Source organism: Rhamphochromis sp. 'chilingali', assembly GCF_963969265.1.
Source record: "Rhamphochromis sp. 'chilingali' genome assembly, chromosome: 10".
NCBI classification, from domain to species: Eukaryota; Metazoa; Chordata; class Actinopteri; order Cichliformes; family Cichlidae; genus Rhamphochromis; species Rhamphochromis sp. 'chilingali'.
In genome coordinates, this window is record NC_137937.1 from 35,274,457 (window position 1) to 35,299,137 (window position 24,681).

A 24,681-nucleotide genomic window follows, 5' to 3' on the forward strand; every position below is an offset into this window, starting at 1 on the left:
ACCACTACATTGGACACTGATGTATCACTCCATGTTGTCCACCTAAGTGAACATGTAAAAGACTCTTTGAAAAGTACATGTTTAAAAAAATAAAGTTCAAAAATCAGATGAATAAAAAATACCTAAGAAAACAATCCTGATTGAGGTTGTCATAATTCATGCATGAAAGGGTTAAAAAGGGAGTTTTTACTTCCCAGTGTTGCTAAGTGCTTGAACATAGGGGTTGTTTGGTTGTTGGGGTATTTTCTCTATTATTGTAGGGTCTTTGTCGTACATTATAAAGCACCTTGAAGAGACTGTTGTTGTGATATGGCGCTATATAAATAAAATTGAATAGAAGAAGCATTGAAAAAAATCATTGCTCTTTGCAGACACTTAATGTTGTCTAATGCTATATTTGCAGCGATCACAATGTAGTTTAGCTAATAATATATATTTTTTAACATTTTGAGGCCTGACAGTGTTTATAACATGGCAAACCTCAGCCTGATATCTGAATGCTGCTTCAATTAAAGGGTACAACTTAAGGAAATCGGATTTTTGTGTGTAGGAGGGAAAATGATGAAACTGTAACTGGCTTTATGCTGAATAGGTGAAATAAATGCAACAGTTTTCTTTTTTATTTCATAATTTTTGCAGGGTGTGACAATGTACGTGATCAAAACAAAAATTGAAACAATCACTTCTCCCACTCTGTTGATCTCCACTGTACATTTGAATATTTAAAGGAAATCCTATACACCATCAACAGACCTTTCTGTGTTCACATTCTTTCTGTGTCAAATTAAGGATTTTTCTACTTTAAGGAAACGTTACATTTCACACATGCGTTGGCATCCGCAGTTTCCTGTTTATCACAGAGATGGTGTGAAGTATCGTTTCTATGCAAAAGCACATTGGTGAATGACTCAGGATATAATTATTAGAGAAGCACTTTTGGTTTCGGCAATTAGTCAGTACAAACCAGCAGGTTTGAAACACAAAATTAGAGCCGGTAAAAAGATGTCGTGTTCATTTGTCTTCATGTCTTAATATTGATTGTGTAAATTAAGCCAATCCTTAATGACTCAGTCAATTCCTCAATCAAAAGAGGAATTGCCATAATTTTCTAAAAGTAGTAACATAAAGGTCAATCTTTTTTACTCGGAAAAATGAAAAGGAATCAACATTGCTACTCCCTTATTCTGTATAACAAAGAAATGGGAAACTGAATGTGCTGAATAAGATTTAATGCTTGAAATTGGTTAGGAAAATTACGATTGCATAAGGTGACTGTTTTGTCACCTCATGAGAAAAGGGTTCTCCGAGGAGTTGACTTGATGACTACAGTACAGCTCACCCATCATGCAGCTAAGCGTTTTTTGTTGTTGTTTTTTTTTTTGCATAAGTTAGCATAAGTTTTAGTTACCCTAATGCCAACTTAAACCTGAATCAAAGTGGACCATAAGTGCAAAAGTGACATAAAATGACAATGCTTTAGAAAGAAGTGCTGGAGTAAACAAAACAAAACAACTGTGACCTTATTGACCTGTGAGTAGCAGCGTCACAAATGAGTCTAGATATTTAATTTTTTAGAAAACCATCAGAAATACTTTATTAATCCCAAAGGAAATGTCCATGCCTCACCAGTTTGTTCTGTGCTACAGTTTGTAAAACTATTTTTACTGTATTGCTTTATGCTGCAAGGTAAAAACCTACAATATTACAGAGAGAACCGTAACAATCAGACAATCCCCTGTGAGAAAGCACTTGGAGAGAGTGGGGAGGAAAAACTCTCTTTTGAAAGGAAGAAACCTCCAACAGAACCAGGCTCAGGGAGGAGCAGCCATCTGCTGCGACTGGTGGAAAACAACACAGGAGAGTGTAGCCAAGAGTTTCTGGAGGTTGCTGGCAGTCATTAATGTCGCTTCGGTAAATAACAGGTTGATGTGGTTCACAGTAGTTTGCATGGAAAACGATAAGTTGTCTGCAAACACTCACAAAATAGTCGCTGAATGGGAGTGACACTGAAAAGTTCAATGCAAACTGGAAATAAAGACCATTCACCTGCAAAATAAAAGATGCGCAGTTTGAAGCACGTGTGTTGCAGCCGTAATGCACAATTTTTACTTTGAAGGTGAACAGTTTGTAGTTTGTGTTGCACTTTGTCAACTTTCCCTAATTTTAAGTTTCGCCATGTTGCAATTGTTTGTGTCTATGGAGACTCTAGAGACTAACTCCGGGAATCAGACTTTCATGAAAGCTGGACAGGAAGTCAAACACAAGAACAGTATAGAGAAGACATGAGATTTCCAAAATAAAAGTTTCGGTGCATGCTAAACGATAGACAGACTGGATGGACATGCTGACATCACCCACTGGTTTTGAACATTTTGAATCTTAATTTTGTAAGATAATCCATTAAAAATGCGTTTTAGAAGTGTTGTGGGTTATTATACTTTTTTTTTATTTTTAAAGAAAAGCATTTTTGATGGAAGAGGTCCAAAAGTGAACGAGGCCTTCCAGACACCAGTAGCTACAGCTACCTGTGCTGGGACGCTTGTCAGTCATTACAGCCACACATCAAATAAAGTCACCCCACAGAGATTTTATGAAGGGGGGGAAGTAGAAAAACATATTTAAATTTGGGTTTACAGTTGTGGAAAAATTACAAGGTTGGGAATTTTTAGACTTAATTACACCAGATCAAAACTGTATAATCAGAGCACAAACACTGTCTTTTATACAATGATTGAGTGGCGCTGGTGTTATTCAGTCCCTTCCTGTTATTCTCCACTGCAACTCCCCGAAATGCAACACAAGTGTTGAATGTTGAATTTATTACAGTCATTGTAGGCAGGTGAATGTGGCATGCTGCGTAGACTTTAAAAGCGCAACTTTTTTAGTGTTCTCTTCTATCCAACCACAAGATTGATTGATCAGGGGGGTCCCCAACATTTACTGCACATAGATCATTTTTATTTGTTGCTGGAATGTACATCTCATTTTCATATACGAGAAGCACAGTCTAATTTTAGGGTCAGAGACAAGATCCCCCATTTAATAACTTGACAGAAGAGGAAGTGGTTAGCAGCCCCTCAGAGGCAAATACAGAAGTGCTGCTGTGCCAAGTCTAGTTGTTCTTAAGCACCAGTGTTGTATTTTCTGTTCCTGATTCCAGGCAGGTTAAACCCAGTGTGAAGTACCAATACTAAATCTGTTCTGGCCTGAATTTCCACGAATCTTGACCACAACAGTTGCAGTTTACAGAACTGTCCAGTCATCAGTTTTATATCCATGCCTTCCTAAAGAAAAGCCATGATGCACCACCTTAGTATATGTTTTTTGGCCTGCTGGCCCTCCACCCAGTGCATGTTTGGTTGTACCTGCTGTAACTGATTGGTCATTTTTACAGCTATGAAGCAAACATCTGATCGCTGAACCAATTAATATTTTGTGTTAATGCCGTGAAAGCCAAATGTGGGTTCAAAGTGCACTATGGTGAATATAAGAGAGCTGAGCCTGAACAGAGAAAATGCAGTTTGTCTGACACCATCCTTTTCCTTTTCCAGAATAACTTCAAAGGATATTTGCTAATATACACGAATTGCTTTGTTTGCACCTGTTCAATAACACAAACGTCTAATTATCCAGTCACATGAGAGAAACTTAAGTTCATTTCATGTTTTTAGTTTTTGACTCTCTAGTACAAGTTTTCAAGCCTTCCCATAGTGTAAACTTGCAATACGTAGGTGTGTGTTTAATCTTTGTATTAGTTGCTCCCTGTTTTTTTTCGGTACTCCTTTGTGTCTTGTGCTTTGTGTGTACTTTTCCCTCCCCTGTGATTGTGTCCATTGTGTGCACCTATGTCTCATTTATTTGTATGTATAGAGTATAAATAGTGCCATCTTCCCCTTTTGTCTGAAACCCTTTCTTGTGAGTCTTCCTGCCTGGATTCTGTTTGTTGTTTCTTTTGGATTGCTGTGCACCTTCCCTGACTGGACCCTGACTGGAAAATGTTGCTTGAAAGCACAGATCCATCCTGCCTGTATCAACACTCAAAGCTGGTTTAATGGTGTAGGGGATATTTATTTTTAGTTTAAATAACACGAGTGCTGTTTCTGACCATGTCCATGTCTTTATGACCACACTGTGCCCATCTTCTGATCGCTGCTTCTGTCTCACCATGTCACAAAGCTGAGATCATCTCAAACGGGTTTCTTGAACATCACAGTGAGTTCACTGTACTCAGCTGGCCTCCACAGTCACCTGATCTCAATCCAGTAGAGCACCTTTGGGATATGGAAGAATGGTAGATCTTGTGCAGCTGATAAGCCTGCAGCAACTGTGTGATGCTATTGTGTCAATGTGGACCAAAATCTCAGGGATGTCCAATCCAGCACTATTAGACTGATGAGGTGTCTGAGTTTTACCTCCAGCCTTAAATTTGGAGCCGACATCTAGTAATCAAAGAAATCCAATATTAATTGTACACTACATTTACATTTAGATATAACCCTAAATACAATAATAAAATGTTATTATATAACAATATGAAATTATATTTATAATTTTATTTTATGACTTTTTTATATTGTAAGTGGTGATGAAATGCGGTGTTTGCCATATTTAGCTCAGTCAGCAAAAACTACAAAAAAAAAACGCCACAGAGTTTCCCTCCTTACTTCCTCTTTTTCAGCTTTATAAACCCACACTCGACTTCATTCACTCTCAGACTTTCACTCTTGCATCCTCACTGGTCCTCAAAGATCAAAACAACCATCACGAAGATGAACAAGCCACTGCTCCTGCTGGTCGCTCTGACTTTCTGCTGTTGCATCGCGTCTCTGCATGGTAAGAAAACATTATTGCTTTAATTAAAAATATTTGTACATTTTGGTATCTCACAGGAGGGCAGCCAAAATATGCCATTTGATTTTGAGGGCATTATTTTATTCATATTTATCGTCTTTAAATGTATTTTATCTTGTCTTGGTTCACATGATGTCATAGTTTATTTATTCTGGTTTTTTTTAAATGCATTAAAGTACAGTACAATAAAAAAACAAGCTTTTTAAGTAGGTTGTAGGTATTACCCGTGACACTTGTTTTGAGTGTCAAGGGTAATACCTGACCTTAAAGACAGAGCAACAGATCCATTTACTGGCTTCTCTGGGGCTTTCAGCTGCATCTTAGTGCTTTGAAAAACTTTGAAATGGAACTGAAAGTTGCAAGATTTGTACAAACATATATAGATGCATAGTAATTTTGAGCCTTAACAAAGTCAGACTGGTTTAATCTACTAAAGACTAAAATAATAACTAAATCCTTTTTTACAGGTTTTACCATTAACACCTGCCGCTGTAGGCAGACGGTCGCGAATCCTATTCCTCCTAGAGCAGTCAAGAAGATAGAGGTGACTCCTGCCTCAGGACACTGCCCCCGAACTGAAATCACGTGAGTACTTGCACTGATCTGGAGCACTGGGTTGCACAGATTCTCAGTGGGCCGCAGGGTAAATTTAAAAAGAGCATCAATTTGAAATACTCTTTGGTATTAGCTACAAAGCCAGAGCGGGAAAGTTATGAGTACATTTTAGCTAATAATTCACATGTACTGTGCTAATCTAATGTTTTCCTGAAGCTTTAGGTGAAAGTTTATAATAGGAAGTTGAAACACTCAATAGAGCCCCTGGCAACTCTATTATAACTCTCACTGGTCTGATGTCTGGTGTCATTTTGGCACACAGATCTGTAAACTGAAAGCAAAAAGGAAAGTTGTGCTTCGATTTCTTACTTTTAAGTCTGTGTCAGGTTTAATCAAATGTGTGCAATGTGCTAATTTCTCCATTTTTAATTTCTTCACAGCATCACCGTGAGGAATGGTAACAGGATTTGTGTCGATCCACAGGCCAAGTGGTTTCCAGGCCTTCTCAACACTCTGCAAAAGTAAGGAGCTTTATCACCTACAACACATATAATCACATTTAATAGACCCGACATAAATAACGTTTACCTAACTTGCTGAGAATATCTTTTTAACTGAGTTGCTGTTTTCAATGAATTTTGATGCTACATTTATCTATCTTAGCTACCTGGAAACAAACAGTATTTTTTTCACTCCTATGTATATTTATTGTGTCTAAAGGAAGGAAAACACATACTAGTTTACTGTATCTGTCACTGCTTTCTGATTTGTATGATTGTTATTGGTTATTCCAGCTATTCTGACTCCATCCTTTTGTTTTGATTACAGGAAAAAGGGCCTCCCAACTGCTGAGCCAACCACTGTTTCTAGCTTCTGATCACGTTTCGTGGCATATCGATGCCTTCAGTCATCAAGCTGTGAATTACCGGAGGAAGGCTGACCCACCTTCCATTGTTTATGTCACTGTCTTTTTGTTTTGTATTGAACCTTTTTGCAGTTTCATTTATTTTTAGTGTTTAAGGGAAAAAAAATTACAACATATACAAAATACCATGATCGAAATGTGACCTTTTATACCTGATAGTATTAATGCGCTGTCTTACCATTTTAAAGAATGTATTGAAGAAAATGAAATACTGCAGTATTGATGCACAGATTTGAACTTTTATATGTTTTGTATCTGTTAGTGTTACCATTTCTTACTTAAGAAACATGTATTTGTACTGTTTGATTAAAAATGGATGATTTTAGCATGTTGGTTAGGATGGTTTTTGTCACTTTAGCACTAGGGTGCTATGACTTCAATTTATGTTGTAATTTGGATTTTTGTTTTTTTATATAAAAAAAGATAAGAATAAAGAACTGACAAAAAGACTTAAAAATGACATTTTATTGCCTGCAGCGGGTGTGGGTGGTGGTGATGGTGGGTTCGGGACTGTGTGGGAGGTTTAAAATCCTGGTTTTGATTTGTTGTCATTAAAATTATAATTTCGGCAACAAAGTTTTCTAAAGTTTTCTTTAAACATAAAAACACAAAGCACTATTCTTTGGGAAGTATTTACTTTTAAGGCAATAGTATTGTATTTTGTATATAAACAGTTTGACCCTCAGATAAATCTATTGACCTTGAAGGAGAGGTCAGAGGTCAAACATGACATGATGAGTTTCATCTTCATGTGGTCCTTTCTGTATGTTGAAAATCCACAATCATGGTAGAATTGTAGCTCCTAAGTTATATGGCTTTATATCAGTTTTACACCGATAAACAGTTGGGGACTTATGAAAAGTGTTTCTAAGGATAAGCTGCAATAACCCTGAAGATTTCGCTATTACTAATCAGGCTTTACATAAATGTAAATTAATTAACATTAACATTGCGAGAAAATGACATCCGCCTTTTGAGAACACTTTCACAGAATTGTATGTTTGTGTTAGAGGAATCGGTATTTAAACTTAGCCATATGGAAAAGAAATAGTAAAAACTTATATGATTTACTCATGAAAGTGGCCACTTCCTCATTACTTTCATATATTGTTTTAGTAAGTATCCAAAACATACAAGTTTCATTATATAATTTTTCAAGGGATCTTATATCTGTTTTCACTCTTGTATGCTTTTCATACAAGTTTCACACAAGACAGATACAAACTTTATAAGATTTATATATATCTTTTCCATATGGGTAGCCTAAATGCCAAACATGAGGCTAAGTTTGGCTTTGGTAAGAGCTGTTCACCACAGCTGACAGTTTTCCAATCAGAGGACGCTGCCTGCGGTGGATGCTTGTTGGACTGGAAACCAGTGTGGTAAAGAACTGCATGCCACCTTCATTGATAACAGTTTTAAATGTGGTTCTTTAAAAACTCTCCTGAGAGCTAGAGTAGCACCAGCTGGTGGCCTGAAGACACATGCCCAGTTTTTGTCCTCTTACCTCACTCTACTAAAACAACAGTGTAGGGATTTTTTAAAATTCAGATTTAGAAAATAAAAGTTGGTCATCTGCTCTGAAAGTGTGTGGAACTCCTGACTTGCTTAACATGTAATTTTTAACAGTAATTTTTTAACAGTGCATTAAATGAGACCTTTTCTGCTGCGGTCGTGGCTCAAGAGTTGGGAGTTCGCCTTGTAATCGGAAGGTTGCCGGTTCGAGCCCCGGCTCGGACAGTCTTGGTCGTTATGTCCTTGGGCAAGACACTTCACCTACTGCCTACTAGTGTCGGCCAGAAGGGCTGATGGCGCAGTATGGCAGCCTCGCTTCTGTCAGTCTGCCCCAGGGCAGCTGTGGCTATAACTCTAGCTTGCCTCCACCAGTGTGTGAATGTGAGAGTGAATGGGTGGATGGCTAAAGTGCTTTGGGGTCCCTAGGGGGACTAGTGAAAGCGCTATACAAATACAGGCCATTTACCATTTTACACATAACCAAAGCTTCTAATACTGAAGAGTTCTCATTCCTAGCATTTGTTTCCATGTCTCACTATAGGATGTGCCTCCCTGTGTATTCCTCAGAAACACCTATCCCAGTCATGATTGGCTGGTGTTCGCGACGACCATGTGAGGCAGAGCCACCCACTCTTAAATAGCTTGCGCTATTACACAGTCGTTATTCAAAAAACGCTTGTGTAAATTAGACACGCTGATCCCCAGCACAGAGACAGAAGCCACTTTCAAAGCTCCTCAAGAGAGGCAGATATTATCCAGGCAGCTCATATAGTGGTGAAAGTAAAGTTTCAGTCATGACTGATGTCGCCCTTCAGCATTAATAATAATAATAATAATAATACATTTTATTTGAAAGCGCCTTTCAGAACACTCAAGGACACTGTAAACAGCAGAATAATAAAAGCAACATAAAAGCAAGCAGTTTACACAATCATAAAAGCATAAGACATAAAACAAAGTTAAAATAGCAGAGTGGAGAGGTTATGTGGTATAAGCTACTTTGAACAAGTGAGTTTTGAGTTGGGGCTTAAAGAGAGAGAAGGAAGAGATATTTCTTAAATGGAGGGAATTCGAGGAGCAGAGCAGCTGAAAGCCCTGCTCCCCACGGTGTCAAGACGGGGGGAGGGGACAGAGAGAGAGAAAGGGAAGAAGAAGATCTAAGATGAGGTGGTGATCTGAACCAGATCAGAGAGATATGGAGGAGAGAGATGATGAATAGCCTTAAATGTGTACAAGAGTATTTTGAAATTGATACGATATTTGACCGGGAGCCAATGAAGCTGCTGCAGGACAGGAGTGATGTGGAGCCACAGCTGTAAAAGCTGCTGGTCATGATATTGGTTTGGATATGTGGTGAGAGGGAAACATGAAGATGAAACCAGGAGATGTCCTTACTGAATCATCAGAGCTGAACAGGTGATGCAGAAACAGGTTTACCTTTTAGGTGACATGAATGAGTTGAAGGGAAGTTATGAACTGTTTCTGAGAGACAAATAACCCCAGGATCCTTTTCTAAGTAGCTGACAGCTGGTAACTGTGCAGGGGCGGCTCTAGCAAAGTTTTGCCAGGGGGCCAGGTAGGGCATTAACAAGGAAAGGGGGGGGGGGGGGGGGGGGGGGACAAAGAAATACTTTTCTTTCTTATTCTCATTTAAAATGTCTGGCTGTTATTAAATAATTATCTGAAGCTTACAACCAAAGTTTTTATCTGATGTACAACGTATAGTAATCATACATATACCAACAAGACAGTACATCACTGTCACAACAGCGTTTGTTTTCATTCAAAGGCTTTATGGCTTTTCCTGTAATACCTGGTGGGCCGGTCTCTAGTCAAAATGCCCAGGCTGATTTTTTGTCCCAGTCCAGCCCTGAGTCCAGCTGTTGTACATCGAGCTGCATTTACAACCTTAGTTAATTCAGACAGGGAAATAACCTTGAAGTCAGACAACACCAACAGGCAGAGCAGCTGAGTGATGAAAATATGTGCAGAGGCCAAAACCACAGCCCAAAAATCAAACTCTGGCTTTGGGTCACTTTAATTCCCTTTTTTCTTGATATTTTCATTTGATAATCATATTTAGTCAGTGCGCCCCAGGGCGGCTGTGGCTACAATGTAGCTTGCCATCACCCGTGTGTGAATGTGTGTGTGAATGGGTGGATGACTGGATGTGTAAAGCGCTTTGGGGTCCTTAGGGACTAGTAAAGCGCTATACAAATACAGGCCATTTACCATTTACCATTTAAATTTAATTGTAAGTGTAAAAAAGCAGTAACCGTAAAACAAAAAAATTATGTAGGATTAATTACAGCAGATCTAAATTAAACCACAGCATAAACACTGGCTTTATCATAGTGATTGAGTGGTGTTGATGTTATTCAATCTCATTTAGTAATTTACCTGCACCTCCACCTAATGCAACAGAAGTCTTAAATGTTGAATTCATCGTCATTTGAGACAAGAGCTTATTTTCAGTGAATGCGGCATGCTGGGCAGAGTTAAAAAAAAAACCCCACATTTTTAGGGTCCTCTTACCCACATAGCAAAATTGGTACGAGCCGGATCTTGCCCACACAGTGTGCTTACACATGGCCCACATACCACAAATAATGGTGGCCCAAAGCTGGTTTGCCAGAGGTGGCCCACACATGGGACAGCACAAGACCAGTTGCAACCACACTGCTGGCCCAGAACAGTTTCAGCTCTAGCCCCAGATGTCAGCCTAATGTGTACCTTAATCAAGCCATGTAATAACAACATGTGCTAGAACATAATAGTGCAAAAGTAACATGACGTAACTCTGTTCAGACAGCGAATGGACTAATTTTCACATTGCGCTTTCCTACTCTCCCAGATTACTCGCCTCTGTCAGTGCGCTCCAGGGCGGCTGTGGCTACAATGTAGCAGCCATCACCAGTGTGTGAATGTGTGTGTGAATGGGTGGGTGACTGGATGTGTAAAGCGCTTTGGGTCCTTAGGGACTAGTAAAGCGCTATACAAATACAGGCCATTTACCATTTTTACCATTTTATATACAACATGCCACATTCACCCAAACACACACTTTCTCACTACATTCATACACACTCACAACATACAGTCTGGAGGAGCCAAGGACTGAACCACTAACCTTCTGATCAGTAGGTGACCTGCTCCACCTCCTGAGCTAAAGACACCCAGTGGTAAATATGAGTAAACCCTCACTAGGTTTTGGATCAAGTGTACACTCACAAACCTGACAAACCTGCATTTGAAACGTTGCCTACCATAGTATAGTATTGTATACTATAGTATTGTATAGTATTGCAACATGGCATTTGTTTCTTCTAACTAAAATAGGAGAACATAAATAGTGTCATCATTGCCAGACCTGGCCCACATCTGGTTGACATACACCCTGCCATGACACCGTTCAGTCAGAAGTGCCAGCTTGATGCCAGATCTGGGCCAAACCTGTCTGCTATGTGGGTATGACCCACAAAAGCATTTTGCGATTGATCAGGAGTTCCCAGTCTGATTCCAGCAGATGCAAATGTTTACTGCGTGTAAATAATTTTTATCGGTGTAATTCTGGGTTTTCCATTTCATTTTCAGGTATGAGAAGCAGTTTAATTTAAGGGGCTGAGACAAAATTCCCCCAGTCAAAGCAGAAACGGAAAAGGTTAACAGCCCTCAATTACGGAAGTGCTGCTCTGCCAAATGAAATATTTTACTTTATGTATTTATACTAGCAAGGTGCAACTGTTGAAGTGTCTGAGTGTATCTGAGCATCTTTACAGCCTTAGATTTGGAGCTAGCATCCAGTAATCAAAGAAATCCCCTATTAAATGTACTCAGTATTTACATGATTGGTAATCATATGTTACATTTATAATGATTTAATATATAATTCTACATTTTTATTATATAATAATATGCAGTTATATTTATTATTTTACTTAATAATTCTGCTTTTATGACATATTGACAATATGTGAGTGATGACGAAGTAAGTTTCCAAACTTACTTCCTCTTTCTCAGCTTTATAAACCCACACTCGACTTCGTTCACTCAGACTTTCTTTCTTGCATCCTCACTGGTCCTCAAAGGTCAAAACAACCATCACGAAGATGAACAAGCCACTGCTCCTGCTGGTCGCTCTGACTTTCTGCTGTTGCATCGTGTCTCTGCATGGTAAGAAAACATTACTGCTTTAATGCAGTAATATACCATTTGATTTTGAGGTCATTATTTTATTCATATTTATTGTCTTACTTTAGTTATTCTGTTTAAAAATACATTAGACAGACAGATCGATAAATTATTGATCCCACAAGGGAAATTTTTATGTTACAGCAGCATGATAAAGAGTAAATATATACTACAGTTATATAGTAGATATATATAATATATATATATATAATGACACAGTTAAATAAAAGTGCCACAGGCGCCTGGTGAGCGGCTTATATTGAGATACTGCAGGCATTTATATTTTTACATCAGTGATAAAAAACAAAGAATAGTAGAAATGTAGAAATATTAAAATATTAGTAGAACTATTAAAACTTTTTCCTGTAATTGAAAGTAAATATTGTTTTGAGTGTTTGAAGGTTATTACCCGAAGTCCATCTACTGGCTTCTTTGGGGCTTCTTACTGTTTCTTACTGTTTTCACAAACTCTTTCCTCCTAAAATAATAGAAATGCTTCTTTTCAGGTTTTACCATAAATACCTGCCGCTGTAGAAAGACGACCATGAGACCTGTTTCTGCTAAGATGGTCAAGAAGATTGAGGTGACTCCTGTTTCAGGACACTGCCCCCGAACTGAAATCATGTGAGTATTTGCAAAGGTCACGTTTCTTAACGGTGCTTTTTACTCTCTACTGTAATGCATCACAGTTTATATTGAAAGTGTCTTTAAAGATTGCAGAGCACAATAAAATAAAGCTTTCTATAGAAATGTTGTGGAAACTTACAAAAATGCACACATTTGAAATACTCAAGTGTACTATATGTACTTTATTGTTGAGAAATATACTTTATTACTTGAGTATTTTATCTTCATATCTTTAAGAGTTTTTCATTTTAAGCTTTTATACTGTAATTTTAAACTTTTTCACTGTTCTGTGAACCATGTAAATGTCAATAAAGCCCTTTTACACTTTGACATTATTGTATTATAACTGGCACTGATGATGATGATGATGATGCAAGTTTGAAGTTACCTGCTGACACACAGAACTGTAAACTAAGAGCAAAAATGAAACTTTTACTTCATGTCTTAGTTTTGTTTCTGCTTCAGTTTCAATCAAGTTTGTGCGGCGTGATAATTTCTCCATTTTTAAGTAATGTTTTGAATCTTCTGCTTTCTCAACAGGATCACTGTGAGGTCTGGTGCTAAGATCTGTGTCAATCCAGAGGCCAAGTGGTTTCCAGGCCTTCTCAAAACTCTGCAAAAGTGAGAATTTCTTATCAGTCATACACTTATCACTTTTAGAATACATGCGAACATTTCATAGAACCGGCATTTTTAACGTTTAGCTAACTTTCTATACAAAATCCTATTAACTTAGTTTCTGTATTTACCGGTCAAAAGGGGGGCATTTTTAGAGCCAAAACAAATTTGCTTATTTTGAGTTATTCTGATTATTAACTCCATCGTTTTTATTTTGAATTACAGGAAGAACACCGTCTCAACCACTGGGCCACGCACTGCTTCAACACCTAGCTTCTGATCACACGGCAGATCGATTCCTCCCTTCATCAATCTGAATTACCTGTAGCAAGCCTGTTGTATTCAGCCCGAATACAGTTTCATTTTCTCGAGTGTTATCCTTTGATGACAAAGGTATAATTCTTAGAAAATCACATAATCTATATGTGATTTTTTTTTATGCTTGAAATTCTGATAGAATACTATTAAACTGCGCCACCTTACCATTGTAAGAATGTACTGAAGAAGAAAAAAGGACTGCAGTATTGTTGCACACTTTTCTCTTTTTTAATAGTTTGTATCTGTTAGTGTTGCATTACACATGTGTATAAGTACTGTTTAATTAAAAAACTGGTTTCTCTAATACTATGACTTCAATGTGTGTTGTATCCCTGAATTTTGACTTTTGACTTTAACAAACGCCACTTAATTTATGTAGACTTTTCAAACAGACATCAAACACATTACATCATTATATTGTCACCACTACAGAAAATAAACTCAAATATGAATATAAAGACTTACACGACTTTTGTTTAAATAGAAAAATGGCACTCTCTTATTAAATACTAATTTCAGCAAACTTGATGTGTATTTTGGACTCTTTTTCACCACTTGTCTGAAAGACAACATGGTTTTGTCGCCTTAATTATCTCCAATAAATATTTATGTAGTTTTTACTGTACTATAATGATGAATTATCTCACTTTTTTAACAGTTGGGGACCCATGACAAATGTGATAAACTGTGATAAACCCTAAAGATTTCGCTCTAACGTAATCAGGATTTACATAAATCTATATAAATTAACATTGTGAGAAAATGACTTCCCTTTTGAGAGCACTTTCACAGGATATTTGAGTTTATGTTAGAGGACTGTGTATGAACATACAGGGAGTGCAGAATTATTAGGCAAGTTGCATTTTTGAGGAATAATTTTATTATTGAACAACAACCATGTTCTCAATGAACCCAAAAAACTCATTAATATCAAAGCTGAATGTTTTTGGAAGTAGTTTTTAGTTTGTTTTTAGTTTTAGCTATTTTAGGGGGTTATCTGTGTGTGCAGGTGACTATTACTGTGCATAATTATTAGGCAACTTAAAAAAAAACAAATATATACCCATTTCAATTATTTATTTTTACCAGTGAAACCAATATAACATCTCCACATTCACAAATATACATTTCTGACATTCAAAACAAAACAAAAACAAATCAGCGACCAATATAGCCACCTTTCTTTGCAAGGACACTCAAAAGCCTGCAATCCATGGATTCTGTCAGTGTTTTGATCTGTTCACCATCAACATTGCGTGCAGCAGCAACCACAGCCTCCCAGACACTGTTCAGAGAGGTGTACTGTTTTCCCTCCTTGTAAATCTCACATTTGATGATGGACCACAGGTTCTCAATGGGGTTCAGATCAGGTGAACAAGGAGGCCATGTCATTAGTTTTTCTTCTTTTATACCCTTTCTTGCCAGCCACGCTGTGGAGTACTTGGACGCGTGTGATGGAGCATTGTCCTGCATGAAAATCATGTTTTTCTTGAAGGATGCAGACTTCTTCCTGTACCACTGCTTGAAGAAGGTGTCTTCCAGAAACTGGCAGTAGGACTGGGAGTTGAGCTTGACTCCATCCTCAACCCGAAAAGGCCCCACAAGCTCATCTTTGATGATACCAGCCCAAACCAGTACTCCACCTCCACCTTGCTGGCGTCTGAGTCAGACTGGAGCTCTCTGCCCTTTACCAATCCAGCCACGGGCCCATCCATCTGGCCCATCAAGACTCACTCTCATTTCATCAGTCCATAAAACCTTAGAAAAATCAGTCTTGAGATATTTCTTGGCCCAGTCTTGACGTTTCAGCTTGTGTGTCTTGTTCAGTGGTAGTCGTCTTTCAGCCTTTCTTACCTTGGCCATGTCTCTGAGTATTGCACACCTTGTGCTTTTGGGCACTCCAGTGATGTTGCAGCTCTGAAATATGGCCAAACTGGTGGCAAGTGGCATCTTGGCAGCTGCACGCTTGACTTTTCTCAGTTCATGGGCAGTTATTTTGCGCCTTGGTTTTTCCACACGCTTCTTGCAACCCTGTTGACTATTTTGAATGAAACGCTTGATTGTTCGATGATCACGCTTCAGAAGCTTTGCAGTTTTGAGACTGCTGCATCCCTCTGCAAGATATCTCACTATTTTTGACTTTTCTGAGCCTGTCAAGTCCTTCTTTTGACCCATTTTGCCAAAGGAAAGGACGTTGCCTAATAATTATGCACACCTGATATAGGGTATTGATGTCATTAGACCACACCCCTTCTCATTACAGAGATGCACATCACCTAATATGCTTAATTGGTAGTAGGCTTTCGAGCCTATACAGCTTGGAGTAAGACAACATGCATGAAGAGGATGATGTGGACAAAATACTCATTTGCCTAATAATTCTGCACTCCCTGTACACTGAAGAATTTTAAAGAGCCAGATAGTCCTTTTGTTAGAGGGACTAAACAAAGACAGCAGCATAACCCACATTATTTAAACTTATTTTTTTCTCTCTTTTTAAACATTTAAATGGCAAACATGAGGCTAAGTTTGGCTTTGGTAAGAGCTGTTCACCACAGCTGAAAGTTTCCAGTCAGAGGAAGCTGACCGAGTGCTTCCTCCTGCCTGCGGTGGGCGCTTGTTGGACTGGAGACCAGTGTGGTGAAGAACTGCATACCACCTTCATTGATAACAGTTTTATTATTAGTCCTTTATTTATCCAGGTAAAATCTCATTGAGATTATTTGACAAATTCTGATCTATCTATATAGTTTCTGTCTTCATCTACAGTGGAAGTGAATTTAATTTAATGTTTAGGTAACTGGCAAAACTAGCGCGCTAATTTCTGCTAACTTCTAACTCAATTATTATTAATAATTTAATAAATTCTGTTTTCACGGATACCGGGGTGTTAAGATAAGATAAGATAAGATAAGATAAGATAACCTTTATTAGTCCCACACGTGGGAAATTTGTTTTGTCACAGCAGGAAGTGGACAGTGCAAAAGTTATGACGCAAAAATTAGAATACAATAAGAATAAATACAGTACACAGCTGTACAGAATAGAATAAAATAATATACTATATACAGTAGAATAAAATAGAATAAAAATATACAATAAGATAAAAATATATTTTGCACATGTGTGGATGTGTGTGTTTGTTCAGTTAAAGTCTTTGTTGTGGAGTCTGACAGCAGTGGGGAGGAAAGACCTGCGAAATCTCTCCGTCCCACACCGTGGGTGCCGCAGTCTCCCACTGAAGGAGCTGCTCAGTGCTGTCACAGTCTGCTGCATGGGGTGGGAGACGTTGTCCAACAGGGATGACAGCTTAGCCGCCGTTCTCCTGTCACTCACCACCTCCACTGGGTCCAGAGGGCATCCTAGAACAGAGCTGGCCCTTCGGATCACCCTGTTCAGTCTCTTCCTGTCCCCAGCAGAGATGCTGCCGCCCCAGCAGACCACACCATAAAAGATAGCAGAAGCCACCACAGAGTCATAGAAGGTCTTCAGGAGTGGGCCCTCCACCCCAAACGACCTGAGTCTCCGCAGCAGGTACAACCTGCTCTGCCCTTTCCTGTAGAGGGCGTCTGAGTTATGAGTCCAGTCCAGTCTGTTGTTCAGATGAACACCAAGGTACCTGTAGCTGTCCACAGCCTCAATGTCCATACCTTGGATGTTCAGTGGTTGCAGTGGAGAATGCTTGTGCCTGCGGAAGTCTACCACCAGCTCCTTGGTTTTACTGGCGTTGATCTGGAGGTAGTTCAGCTGGCACCAGTCCACAAAGTCTTGAGTCAGTCCTCTGTACTCCTTGTCGTCCCCATCAGTGATGAGGCCGACTATTGCAGAGTCATCAGAGAACTTCTGCAGGAAGCACTGGGTGGAATTGTGGGAGAAGTCTGCAGTGTAGATGGTGAAGAGGAACGGAGCCAGAACCGTTCCCTGTGGGGCCCCCGTACTGCAGACGACCCTGTCCGACACACAGCCCTGAGTCCTCACATACTGTGGTCGGTCGGTGAGGTAGTCCAGGATCCAGGTAGTGAGGTGATGGTCCACTCCAGAGTTCACCAGCTTGTCCTTTAGAACCGAGGGAAGAATAGTGTTGAAGGCACTGGAGAAATCAAAGAACATGATTCTCACAGTGCTTCCAGCGGTCTCCAGGTGAGCGAGGGAACGATGTAGGAGGTGAATGACGGCATCATCTGCTCCAATGCCAGGCTGGTAGGCAAACTGAAGTGGGTCCAGTGATGAGCTTGTTAGGCGCCGAAGCTGAGCCAGGACCAACCGCTCCAGGGTCTTCATCAGGTGGGATGTCAGAGCCACCGGCCTGTAGCTGTTGAGGTCCTTGGGGCGTGAAGTCTTTGGCACTGGTACAACACAGGAGGTTTTCCAGAGCTGTGGGACTCTTCCCAACCTCAGGCTCAGGTTGAAGAGGTGCTCCATCACCCCACACAGTTGGTCCGCGCAGGACCTGACGACCCTCGAGCTGATGCCATCTGGGCCCGCTGCCTTCTTGCCATTAATCCTCCTCAGTTCCCTCCTAACCTGGGTGGTTGAGAGAGACAGGCTGGAGCCTTGTGTTGAGTGTGTATTGGATGCTGTTGTTGGGGGTGGGGAGGAGTGAGCAGGGTGAATAGAGGAGGTGTGAAGTGTCTGAGGTGTCAGAGGTGGAACAGCAGCAGTGGGGGTGGGTGAGTCTGCAGCCGATGTTGTAGACTGTCTCATGGTTGAATCAAATCTGTTGAAGAAATGATTCAGTTCATTTGCCCACCTCACATCCCTCCCAGGCAGAGAGTTCTGCTGTTTTAAACTTAATTGTTAAACCTGGTAAAGCAGCAACACTGATCATTTAATTAAAGATGAAAGAAGTTTTTAACTCTCAGTGTGCCGCAGTGTTCGTTTGACTTTGGTACCTGAAGAGGACGGAGTTTTGGACCCAGATTGCTCCGCAGTGTTGCCAACTCTTCAGTAAGTAAAATCGCGATTGGCTGTCCTAAAAGTCGCTAGAAGTCGCCAAATGATGTCATCGCCTAATTTGCATAATAGGTCATGCCTATGCAACAGACGCTGTAGGAGAGAGAAAAAAACATTGTGGAGTTTTTGTTTTTTTAATGTCACAATTCCAACCCTCCTCCTTTATCCGTACTTGGGACTGGCAAAAGTGACCCGAAATAGGCACTCTGGCCAAGTTACTTTGTGTGTGTGTGTGTGTGTGTGTGTGTCTTTTTAAGTAGTTTTATACCTTGTGATTCATAAAAAACATTTTTAACCATTAACAATCAAAAGGGACATAGCAAGCCTCACCAGACAGCGGCTTCGCTCATGCAAATGAGCCATATTCTATGGTGATATTTTAATTTCTTATTGTTGCGTAACATTGTACCGGTTTTACCGTGAACGGTATAATGTGGCCCAGCCCTACCTCACATTACTAAAACAACAACGCCTATATGGCTTGCACTATTACATAGTTGTTATTCAAAAACCTCTTCTTGCTTCAGGGCATATCTCAACCTTCTTAGAATAGTTAACTTCACTTTCCACAGATAGGAGCGTTAGCTATTTCCTGTTGCTGGGTGCTAGCTACCTTTGCCTGTCTCTTCTGAACCCGAATCTTCACCAAAGATTGGTCGTCATACCACTTACCTTCCAGTAAGGCGGTCCTTTTTGCACAGTTTAGCACACCAGCTACCACCGTTCATCTTCAGCCAAGGTTACCAAGCCAACTAACTCACATCCTTCGACGTTAGTATACCAGCTAGCAAAAATCGCAACTTTCCCTTATACTGGAGGACGCGGAGACTCCAAGGTATGGGGTCTCGAGTAAGAACACACACCAGGTCTGCTTGTGTTGCCTTGGGCTGGAACATGCCCAGCTTGCAATCGAAACCCCTGGTTCCTGCACTGCACCCGCTTCAACATGAGGAGTCTCAGACGATGACTGATGTGCCAAGTTAGCCTGTTGGGAACAGACCCCTTTTTGCCCACAGCTGAAACTGGGGCTGATTGTGGCCAGTGTTGGGGAGTAACGGAATACATGTACCGGAATTATATTTAAAATACATAATATGAGTAACTCTATTCCATTACAATAGCCTCTTAATGGCTCTAATGCCTGTGTCTCAATGAGAGTAATGTATTCTGAATACTTTGGATTACTTAATATATTATCATGCTATTTACAACTACATGAATGTACTATTGTTGTGTGACCTATTACTTTTACTGAAGGTTATTTGCCATACCAATACCAACTAGGTTTTAAATCTTAATATAAAATGAGTAACAGTAGGTTGACATTAGGTAAGGCTGCACTTTCTGCAGCGATCTCGTATAGAAAACTATTCCGCACCTGTAAAACAGGTTCGCGGCTCCGAACCGTAAAGGCGTAAAACCGTAAAGAGACCTCTGGCTAATACATCCAGTTCCGTGTCGGGCTCGTAGCTGAAAACTAGCTTTACTTTGTTGTCTGAGTCAACTTTGCTAGCGAGAGACAGAGAGAGGCATTGAAAGGCTGCTCCAACGGAACTTTTTGTTTCGGAGGAAAACACGAACACAGCGTACAGTCGAGTCTTAAGAGCTTACTTACAACTGGGCTCGTCAGGCACTCTTTTTGGCTGCAGTGGTTATTATTATATTTACATGCTTCCATTTCCCGTTTCTGCTCGGTGACAGCTCGTACTTTTCCACTCTTTTTCTCCCTCCTCGCGCTCACAGACACATAACAGGTATGGCTATGCTTGTAACAGGGTGTCACTAAAGCCCAACCCGACCTATGTGCCTAGGTGGTTGGGGTATTTGTACCTATTGTCCTGTCTGCATTCTCCCCCCTCCCTTTCTCTTCTGAAGAATTACAAAGGCTGTATACTAGTGATGTGTCGGTCGTGAACAAAACGGCTCTTAGAGCCGACTCTTTGAAGTGAACGACGCGAGCCTAGTGGTTTTTTTTTTCTTTCTCTCACTTTTTCCCGCTTTACTCAGCACGTGAGCCTTGTGCTTGCACTGAGCAGAGGGGGGGGGGGGGGGGGGGGGGGGTAGTACTCGCAGTAGCACAGGAACAGAAGGCAGGGAAAGACAGAGAAAGAGAGCCAGGGACAACAACAACAGACAACATCGTCACATTAGAAAGGTATAGTAATCGTCCACAACTATTTTCAGTTGCAGATGATAAAGGATTCAGAAAGTTTATTCATGCATTTTCTTTTTTAATTATTATTATTAATATTATTATTATTATTATTCGAATACATATGAGTATTTGTGTATAAATACACAAACAATACACATATGATTATAGTATATGTGTAGGGTGTATAGGGTGGCAGGCAGCAAATGGCCTTCCGGCTTACTTCACTCGTGGTGGAGCAAGCCTGCAGGCCGCAAGCCGGTCTTGCAGAGGCAAGCTGGTCTTCACCTCTCATTTTTGTCCAGTTTTACAGGTTGGAAGTCTCTGCTTCAAGTAGTGGGCACTGGGTCCTTGACATAAGCTTGTCTGGCAATACTGGAGTCTCCATTTCCCATAGTGAGACGGTGAAATGAATGCTAGAAATGAGATCTTTAGGTAACTTGCGTAACCCTGGTTCTCAGAGTACCATGAGTAAGACATCTCACCAGACAGCCCTTCATGCCGGGGCAAAGCGACAAAAGGTGTTTATCTTAAATAACAACTATGTAATAGCACAAGCTATTTAAGGGTGGGTGGCTCTGCCCGACATAATGATTGCAATCACCAGCCAATCAGGATTGGCAGAATGAGATAAATGCATCTGAGGAATATGCGGAGAGGCACATTCCATAGTGACACATCTCACTCATGCAACTCTGAGAACCAGGTTTATGCAAGTAACCTAAAGTTAACACCGTTCATGTCATTCAGACTCACTTTGCTCTGCCCCCTACTCGCAGCTTCCTGCTTTACTGTGTTTAGTCGACCTGCGGTCACGTGACTAAGTGGCACTGAGTAGAGCCCTGAGCCCTGTGCAGAGGTACTTCCCTGCTGTAAATGAAAAAGTTGCTAACAGTGATGAATGTTGGACAAAGAGTCCCTGCTGTGCAAACTTCATCAACTTATGTAAACACACAAAATATCGTAAAACAAGAAATAACTTTAATCCTTGGAAGGAAAAGAGGAGGAAGGAGATCCCTCAGACACGCTGATCCCCAGCACAGAGACAGAGGCCACTTTCAAAGTCCCTCAAGAGAGGCAGATATTATCCAAGTAGCTCATATAGTGGTGAAAGTTTCAGTCATGACCGATGTCGTCTTTCAGCATTACTTAATGTTGAAGTGTTATTAGTCATCACAGCTGTTACTTTATGAAGGGGGAAAGTATGTGCATAGGCCAAAACCACAGCCCAAAAATAAAACAATGGCTTTGGATCCCTTTATTCCTTTCCCTCCTTTTTTCTTGATATTTTCACTTGAAAATCATATTTAAATTTAATTGTAAGTGTAAAAAAACCCAATAAACCTAAAGCAAAACATTATTTAGGATTGATTACAGCAGCTCTACACTAAACCACAGTGCGGCATGCTGGGGAGACTTAAAAAATGAATCTTTAGGGTCCTCTTATGACCCACAAAAGCATTTTGTGATTGATCAGGAGTTCCCAGTCTGATTCCAGCAGATGCGCGTAAATAAGTTTTATCGGTGTAATTCTGGGTTGTCCATCTAATTTTCATGTATGAGAAGCAGTCTAATTTAAGGGGCTGAGACAAAATTCCCCCAGTCAATAAAGCAGAAACGGAAAAGGTTAACAGCCCTTAATTACGGAAGTGCTGCTCTGCCAAATGAAATATTTTACTTTATTTATGTATTTATACTAGCAAGGTGTAACCGTTGAAGTGTCTGAGTGTATCTGAGCATCTTTACAGCCTTAGATTTGGAGCTAGCATCCAGTAATCAAAGAAATCCCCTATTAAATGTACTCAGTATTTACATGATTGGTAATCATATATAACATTTATAATTATATAATATGCAATTCAACATGTTTTTATTATATAATAATATGCAATTATATTTATTATTTTATTTTATAATTCTGTTTTTATGACATTTTATTTTGAGCAGTGACGAAATGGGGGTGTTTGATAAATTTAGCACAGTGAGCAGAAAACTACAGAAAATGTCACAGAGTTTCCAAACTTACTTCCTCTTTCTCAGCTTTATAAACCCACACTCGACTTCGTTCACTCAGACTTTCACTCTTGCATCCTCACTGGTCCTCAAAGATCAAAACAACCATCACGAAGATGAACAAGCCACTGCTCCTGCTGGTCGCTCTGACTTTCTGCTGTTGCATTGCGTCTCTGCATGGTAAGAAAACATTACTGCTTTAATTCAGAATATTTGTACAGTTTGGTATCTCACAGGAGGGCAAAATATACCCTTTGATTTTGAGGTCATTATTTTATTCATATTTATCGTCTTACTTTAGTTATTCTGTTTAAAAATACATTAGACAGACAGATCGATAAATTATTGATCCCACAAGGGAAATTTTTATGTTACAGCAGCATGATAAAGAGTAAATATATACTACAGTCTACAGCACTCAGCAAATGACACAGTTAAATAAAAGTGCCACAGGCGCCTGGTGAGCGGCTTATATTGAGATACTGCAGGCATTTATATTTTTACATCAGTGATAAAAAACAAAGAATAGTAGAAATGTAGAAATATTAAAATATTAGTAGAACTATTAAAACTTTTTCCTGTAATTGAAAGTAAATATTGTTTTGAGTGTTTGAAGGTTATTACCCGAAGTCCATCTACTGGCTTCTTTGGGGCTTCTTACTGTTTCTTACTGTTTTCACAAACTCTTTCCTCCTAAAATAATATAAATGCTTCTTTTCAGGTTTTACCATAAATACCTGCCGCTGTAGAAAGACGACCATGAGACCTGTTTCTGCTAAGATGGTCAAGAAGATTGAGGTGACTCCTGTTTCAGGACACTGCCCCCGAACTGAAATCATGTGAGTATTTGCAAAGGTCACGTTTTTTAACGGTGCTTTTTACTCTCTACTGTAATGCATCACAGTTTATATTGAAAGTGTCTTTAAAGATTGCAGAGCACAATAAAATAAAGCTTTCTATAGAAATGTTGTGGAAACTTACAAAAATGCACACATTTGAAATACTCAAGTGTACTATATGTACTTTATTGTTGAGAAATATACTTTATTACTTGAGTATTTTATCTTCATATCTTTAAGAGTTTTTCATTTTAAGCTTTTATACTGTAATTTTAAACTTTTTCACTGTTCTGTGAACCATGTAAATGTCAATAAAGCCCTTTTACACTTTGACATTATTGTATTATAACTGGCACTGATGATGATGATGATGATGCAAGTTTGAAGTTACCTGCTGACACACAGAACTGTAAACTAAGAGCAAAAATGAAACTTTTACTTCATGTCTTAGTTTTGTTTCTGCTTCAGTTTCAATCAAGTTTGTGCGGCGTGATAATTTCTCCATTTTTAAGTAATGTTTTGAATCTTCTGCTTTCTCAACAGGATCACTGTGAGGTCTGGTGCTAAGATCTGTGTCAATCCAGAGGCCAAGTGGTTTCCAGGCCTTCTCAAAACTCTGCAAAAGTGAGAATCTTTTATCAGTCATACACTTATCACTTTTAGAATACATGCGAACATTTCATAGAACCGGCATTTTTAACGTTTAGCTAACTTTCTATACAAAATCCTATTAACTTAGTTTCTGTATTTACCGGTCAAAAGGGGGGCATTTTTAGAGCCAAAACTAATTTGCTTATTTTGAGTTATTCTGATTATTAACTCCAACCTTTTTAATTTTGAATTACAGGAAGAACACCGTCTCAACCACTGGGCCACGCACTGCTTCAACACCTAGCTTCTGATCACACGGCAGATCGATTCCTCCCTTCATCAATCTGAATTACCTGTAGCAAGCCTGTTGTATTCAGCCCGAATACAGTTTCATTTTCTCGAGTGTTATCCTTTGATGACAAAGGTATAATTCTTAGAAAATCACATAATCTATATGTGATTGTTTTATGCTTGAAATTCTGATAGAATTGATAAAAATACCTTTAAACTGTGCCACCTTAATATTTGAAGAA

The 24,681-nt window shown here is 39.5% G+C and overlaps 2 protein-coding genes across 2 annotated transcripts; both read left to right on the forward strand.

Annotated features, from left to right (window-relative positions):
* Positions 1-4,769: 4,769 nt before the first annotated feature.
* On the forward strand, positions 4,770-13,692 carry LOC308403596 (C-X-C motif chemokine 10-like; the record flags this gene model as incomplete). The annotated part of the gene is made up of 4 exons (XM_080893153.1): positions 4,770-4,833; positions 12,544-12,661; positions 13,205-13,285; positions 13,508-13,692. The coding sequence occupies 4 exons, from the start codon at positions 4,770-4,772 to the stop codon at positions 13,560-13,562; spliced, it is 318 nt and encodes a 105-aa protein (XP_080749279.1). The 3' UTR covers positions 13,563-13,692.
* Positions 13,693-22,834: 9,142 nt separating this feature from the next.
* On the forward strand, positions 22,835-24,459 carry LOC308404664 (C-X-C motif chemokine 10-like; the record flags this gene model as incomplete). Its single annotated transcript, XM_080894812.1, has 4 exons — positions 22,835-22,898; positions 23,440-23,557; positions 24,101-24,181; positions 24,405-24,459. The coding sequence occupies 4 exons, from the start codon at positions 22,835-22,837 to the stop codon at positions 24,457-24,459; spliced, it is 318 nt and encodes a 105-aa protein (XP_080750938.1).
* Positions 24,460-24,681: the final 222 nt, after the last annotated feature.